Raw genomic sequence first — 6,568 nt, 5'->3', positions numbered from 1 at the left:
GTGGGAACTGGACCTTGGTAGACATTGGCAAGAGCCCATCTAAATTGTGCCAATTGCTGTAGATAAAGCAATTCGGCTAACAACACCACATGGGAAGCTGATGTGGAGGCCACTGACGACATACTTGGTGTGGGAGAACACAGTTGTATTCCACCACCTGTGTTCAGTGTGGCCAATCTTCCCACCCCCCTGCATCCATGAGCACGACCCCTTCGGGGGGTCCTCATGTCCCCAAATGTCAGACCCAGTTAGTAGGGGTGGAAGAGTGGTTGCTTGAGATGCAGAGAAACGCTATGACAGTGGGTAGTTTGGGAGCCTCGTTGGCAGAGGAGAGAGGGGACCACAAGTCAGACAGTCAACTCAGCCAGCAAGAAGGGTTTTTTTCCTTTGGGCAGGGGCAGTACAGGCAAGCCCCCACAGCCTGCAGTCAGAGGAGAGAGGGAGACCCCAAGTCAAAGACTCAACCCAGCAAGGAAGGTTTTTCCCCCCCTTTTGGCAGGAGTGGTAAGGCAAGACCCCACAGCCAACAGACAGGGCGGGAGGGGGACCCCAAGTCAGAGACACAACCTAGCCAGGAAGAAGGGATTTTTCCTTCTGGCAGGAGTGGTCAAGGCACCCCCTCCTCAGCTAGCAGTCAGAAAAGAGGAGGGGGACCCCAAGTCACAGACTCGACCCACCCAGGAAGAAGGTTTTCTTTCTGTTGGCAAGATCCCACAGCCAGCAGACAGGGCAGAGAGGGAACCCCCACTTCAGAGACACAGGCAAGCCAAGCAGAAAGGGAGAGGTTGCTTTGGGGAGGAGCAGAAAGGCAAGCCCCACAGCCAGCAGGCAGAGGAGAGAGGATAATAGCTAGACAGGAGCCCCAAAACTGCTGGGCTTAGTCAGGGGAGTGAGAGAACTCCCCAGTCAAAGACTGAAGCAACCAAAGCAGAAAGGGTGGGTGGGTGTCCTTTTGGGATGAGCAGTACAGTCAAGCGCCACAGCCAGGCAGAGAAAAGAGCTGCTTGCAGAACCCACAAAAGAGGTGGGGGAACTCGGCTGTTTGACTGGCGAAGGAAACAGGCACGCATTGAGAAAGCAAAACAATTCAACCCCAGGTTCCCACCCCTCACATCAAAGAGAGAAAAGGAAGTAAACAAAGCATTGCAGCAGTGGAACTCAGAAAGGGGGGGGAGGGAGAAAAGGGAAAGGGAGGATGCTTTTCATCTGGTGGTTTGTATCATCGCCAGGAGATTCAGCAGGTTTCTCCACCCACCTACCCAGTGGCCCCAGTAAATTCCATCACCCACCCCAGGCCCACCAACAGGTTTTTTCATGCACGCAAGGAGAACTAGACTCTTAGAAAACCCAATGCAAAACAAAGGACAGTCACATGCCTCCAGGGAATATATACACCTCCACCTCCCATTCCAATGGAGAAGGATGGATGTCTCCAATTGGAAATCAGAGTTGCCTGGCAGCCTCGGATGCTCACTATTAGTCCCTTGTTGGTTGGAAAATCCCACCCACACCTGCTTTTCTGCGCGACACTGCAGGGGTGGGGGTTTTCTGCTGAGAGTGCCTAAACACTTCAGAGCCAGGCGCAAGAACCTCGGGAACTCTGGGGGCTGGACGTGTGACCTTTGAACTGGTCCACCCAAGCCTCGAACCAGGCAAAGTTTGGGCCAGATTTTATTCTTTGTACTGCTGTTTTATGGGAAGCCATTTAGAGAGCCTAAATAAAAGGATGCAGGTATGATACATGTGGTTCCATGCATACTGGAAGGTAGCTAATATCACCCCCATCTTTAAAAGGGGTTCCAGAGGAGATCCAGGAAATTACAGGCCAGTCAGTCTGATGTCAATACCGGGTAAGTTCGAAACCGTTATTAAAGACAGAAATAATAGGCACATTTATGAATAAAAACTATTGAGGAAGACTCAACATGGGTTCTATAAGAGAAGATCTTGTCTCACTAACCTGTTAGTGTTCTTTGAGGGAGTGAACAAACATGTGGAGAAGGGGGATCCAATAGATGTTGTTTACCTTGACTTCCAGAAAGCTTTTGATGAAGTTCCTCATCAAAGGCTCCTAAGTAAGCTCCAAGGGTTAAGCTGACACTACATATAATAAACATACAAAATTTATTTAGGTGTACACATTTTAAAAAACTTAAAACTCATTTAAAATACCCGACGCCTGCGTTAGCGCCGCCGCCGGTAAGCTCCGCGGCCCCGCTGACTCCTCCTTCTTCGCCGGCTAGCCCCAGCTCCCGGGACACACGCCGCCCCGACGCCTGCGTTAGCGCCGCCGCCGGTAAGCTCCGCGGCCCCGCTGACTCCTCCTTCTTCGCCGGCTAGCCCCAGCTCCCGGGACACACGCCGCCCCGACGCCTGCGTTAGCGCCGCCGCCGGTAAGCTCCGCGGCCCCGCTGACTCCTCCTTCTTCGCCGGCTAGCCCCAGCTCCCGGGACACACGCCGCCCCGACGCCTGCGTTAGCGCCGCCGCCGGTAAGCTCCGCGGCCCCGCTGACTCCTCCTTCTTCGCCGGCTAGCCCCAGCTCCCGGGACACACGCCGCCCCGACGCCTGCGTTAGCGCCGCCGCCGGTAAGCTCCGCGGCCCCGCTGACTCCTCCTTCTTCGCCGGCTAGCCCCAGCTCCCGGGACACACGCCGCCCCGACGCCTGCGTTAGCGCCGCCGCCGGTAAGCTCCGCGGCCCCGCTGACTCCTCCTTCTTCGCCGGCTAGCCCCAGCTCCCGGGACACACGCCGCCCCGACGCCTGCGTTAGCGCCGCCGCCGGTAAGCTCCGCGGCCCCGCTGACTCCTCCTTCTTCGCCGGCTAGCCCCAGCTCCCGGGACACACGCCGCCCCGACGCCTGCGTTAGCGCCGCCGCCGGTAAGCTCCGCGGCCCCGCTGACTCCTCCTTCTTCGCCGGCTAGCCCCAGCTCCCGGGACACACGCCGCCCCGACGCCTGCGTTAGCGCCGCCGCCGGTAAGCTCCGCGGCCCCGCTGACTCCTCCTTCTTCGCCGGCTAGCCCCAGCTCCCGGGACACACGCCGCCCCGACGCCTGCGTTAGCGCCGCCGCCGGTAAGCTCCGCGGCCCCGCTGACTCCTCCTTCTTCGCCGGCTAGCCCCAGCTCCCGGGACACACGCCGCCCCGACGCCTGCGTTAGCGCCGCCGCCGGTAAGCTCCGCGGCCCCGCTGACTCCTCCTTCTTCGCCGGCTAGCCCCAGCTCCCGGGACACACGCCGCCCCGACGCCTGCGTTAGCGCCGCCGCCGGTAAGCTCCGCGGCCCCGCTGACTCCTCCTTCTTCGCCGGCTAGCCCCAGCTCCCGGGACACACGCCGCCCCGACGCCTGCGTTAGCGCCGCCGCCGGTAAGCTCCGCGGCCCCGCTGACTCCTCCTTCTTCGCCGGCTAGCCCCAGCTCCCGGGACACACGCCGCCCCGACGCCTGCGTTAGCGCCGCCGCCGGTAAGCTCCGCGGCCCCGCTGACTCCTCCTTCTTCGCCGGCTAGCCCCAGCTCCCGGGACACACGCCGCCCCGACGCCTGCGTTAGCGCCGCCGCCGGTAAGCTCCGCGGCCCCGCTGACTCCTCCTTCTTCGCCGGCTAGCCCCAGCTCCCGGGACACACGCCGCCCCGACGCCTGCGTTAGCGCCGCCGCCGGTAAGCTCCGCGGCCCCGCTGACTCCTCCTTCTTCGCCGGCTAGCCCCAGCTCCCGGGACACACGCCGCCCCGACGCCTGCGTTAGCGCCGCCGCCGGTAAGCTCCGCGGCCCCGCTGACTCCTCCTTCTTCGCCGGCTAGCCCCAGCTCCCGGGACACACGCCGCCCCGACGCCTGCGTTAGCGCCGCCGCCGGTAAGCTCCGCGGCCCCGCTGACTCCTCCTTCTTCGCCGGCTAGCCCCAGCTCCCGGGACACACGCCGCCCCGACGCCTGCGTTAGCGCCGCCGCCGGTAAGCTCCGCGGCCCCGCTGACTCCTCCTTCTTCGCCGGCTAGCCCCAGCTCCCGGGACACACGCCGCCCCGACGCCTGCGTTAGCGCCGCCGCCGGTAAGCTCCGCGGCCCCGCTGACTCCTCCTTCTTCGCCGGCTAGCCCCAGCTCCCGGGACACACGCCGCCCCGACGCCTGCGTTAGCGCCGCCGCCGGTAAGCTCCGCGGCCCCGCTGACTCCTCCTTCTTCGCCGGCTAGCCCCAGCTCCCGGGACACACGCCGCCCCGACGCCTGCGTTAGCGCCGCCGCCGGTAAGCTCCGCGGCCCCGCTGACTCCTCCTTCTTCGCCGGCTAGCCCCAGCTCCCGGGACACACGCCGCCCCGACGCCTGCGTTAGCGCCGCCGCCGGTAAGCTCCGCGGCCCCGCTGACTCCTCCTTCTTCGCCGGCTAGCCCCAGCTCCCGGGACACACGCCGCCCCGACGCCTGCGTTAGCGCCGCCGCCGGTAAGCTCCGCGGCCCCGCTGACTCCTCCTTCTTCGCCGGCTAGCCCCAGCTCCCGGGACACACGCCGCCCCGACGCCTGCGTTAGCGCCGCCGCCGGTAAGCTCCGCGGCCCCGCTGACTCCTCCTTCTTCGCCGGCTAGCCCCAGCTCCCGGGACACACGCCGCCCCGACGCCTGCGTTAGCGCCGCCGCCGGTAAGCTCCGCGGCCCCGCTGACTCCTCCTTCTTCGCCGGCTAGCCCCAGCTCCCGGGACACACGCCGCCCCGACGCCTGCGTTAGCGCCGCCGCCGGTAAGCTCCGCGGCCCCGCTGACTCCTCCTTCTTCGCCGGCTAGCCCCAGCTCCCGGGACACACGCCGCCCCGACGCCTGCGTTAGCGCCGCCGCCGGTAAGCTCCGCGGCCCCGCTGACTCCTCCTTCTTCGCCGGCTAGCCCCAGCTCCCGGGACACACGCCGCCCCGACGCCTGCGTTAGCGCCGCCGCCGGTAAGCTCCGCGGCCCCGCTGACTCCTCCTTCTTCGCCGGCTAGCCCCAGCTCCCGGGACACACGCCGCCCCGACGCCTGCGTTAGCGCCGCCGCCGGTAAGCTCCGCGGCCCCGCTGACTCCTCCTTCTTCGCCGGCTAGCCCCAGCTCCCGGGACACACGCCGCCCCGACGCCTGCGTTAGCGCCGCCGCCGGTAAGCTCCGCGGCCCCGCTGACTCCTCCTTCTTCGCCGGCTAGCCCCAGCTCCCGGGACACACGCCGCCCCGACGCCTGCGTTAGCGCCGCCGCCGGTAAGCTCCGCGGCCCCGCTGACTCCTCCTTCTTCGCCGGCTAGCCCCAGCTCCCGGGACACACGCCGCCCCGACGCCTGCGTTAGCGCCGCCGCCGGTAAGCTCCGCGGCCCCGCTGACTCCTCCTTCTTCGCCGGCTAGCCCCAGCTCCCGGGACACACGCCGCCCCGACGCCTGCGTTAGCGCCGCCGCCGGTAAGCTCCGCGGCCCCGCTGACTCCTCCTTCTTCGCCGGCTAGCCCCAGCTCCCGGGACACACGCCGCCCCGACGCCTGCGTTAGCGCCGCCGCCGGTAAGCTCCGCGGCCCCGCTGACTCCTCCTTCTTCGCCGGCTAGCCCCAGCTCCCGGGACACACGCCGCCCCGACGCCTGCGTTAGCGCCGCCGCCGGTAAGCTCCGCGGCCCCGCTGACTCCTGCTGCGCCGGCTAGCCCCGGTAAGCTCCGCGGCCCCGCTGACTCCTCCTTCTTCGCCCGGCTAGCCCCGGTAAGCTCCGCGGCCCCGGCGACTCCTCCTTCTTCGCACGGCTAGCTGGCCCTTTTCCGGCTCGCACGCCGCCGGCGGCAATCTCCGCTGCCCCGCTGCTTCGCTCCTTCTTGTCCGGCTTGCTGGCCCTCCTTCCGTCAGACCCAGCCACGCCACGCACAGCGGCACTTCCGCGACAGTAAACCCAAGCACGCGTCGCTGCTACGGCATGGCCTCCAGCCGAGGAAACCTGGAGGCCTTCGACCCGGCCCAACCCAAGCTCTGGGACTTGTGGACCGACCAGCTGACGTGCCACCTCGTGTACAACAAGGTCACGGACGCCGGCAAGAGACGGGCGCTGCTCCTGAGCTTGTACAGTGTGATGACGGTTCGCCTCGCCAAAAGCCTCCTCGCGCCCCGGTCCATCCTGGAATGTACATATGAGGAAATCATCGACGCCCTCACCAGGTACCTCATGCCCCGACCGACGACGTTGGCAAGGCGGCTGGCTTTTCAGGCCCGCATGCAGAAATCGGGCGAGTCGGCCGCAGCCTTTATGGCCGCCCTGCGCCAGCTGGCGATGGACTGCTCCTTCGCAAAGGTGGAGGACAACCTGCTCACACAGTTCGCGTGGGGCCTCAGTGACCTCAAACTGCGGAGAAAGTTGGTGGGGACCGCCGACATTGAACTAGGGGCGGCCCTTCAACTTGCCATCACGCACGAGGATTCCCATCGCCAAGCCTCAGCCGTGCACCAGGTGCTCCCCGACGGAGACCCCGAGGAGGGAGACGTCCACCGGGCCTTCGGAGTGTCCCGGCGAAGCGCTCAGGCACCGCGCCGCACGCAAGCGCCATGCCCGAGCGCCGGCCACAAGCTTCCCAGCACGTCCGCGTGTGCCA

The 6,568-nt window shown here is 65.6% G+C and overlaps 1 protein-coding gene across 1 annotated transcript; it reads left to right on the top strand.

Moving 5' to 3' along the window:
* Positions 1-2,243: 2,243 nt before the first annotated feature.
* On the top strand, positions 2,244-5,635 carry LOC107108311 (proline-rich protein 36-like; the record flags this gene model as incomplete). Its single annotated transcript, XM_015408730.1, has 17 exons — positions 2,244-2,393; positions 2,438-2,587; positions 2,632-2,781; positions 2,826-2,975; positions 3,020-3,169; positions 3,214-3,363; positions 3,408-3,557; positions 3,602-3,751; positions 3,796-3,945; positions 3,990-4,139; positions 4,184-4,333; positions 4,378-4,527; positions 4,572-4,721; positions 4,766-4,915; positions 5,057-5,206; positions 5,251-5,400; positions 5,445-5,635. Coding segments are annotated over 17 exons (2,591 nt in total), but the record flags the coding sequence as incomplete, so codon positions are not given.
* Between the last annotated feature and the right edge of the window lie 933 nt (positions 5,636-6,568).

Source organism: Gekko japonicus, unplaced genomic scaffold, assembly GCF_001447785.1.
Source record: "Gekko japonicus isolate JY-2015 unplaced genomic scaffold, Gekko_japonicus_V1.1 scaffold2470, whole genome shotgun sequence".
Taxonomy (NCBI): Eukaryota; Metazoa; Chordata; class Lepidosauria; order Squamata; family Gekkonidae; genus Gekko; species Gekko japonicus.
This window is presented reverse-complemented; position numbering and strand designations above follow the sequence as displayed.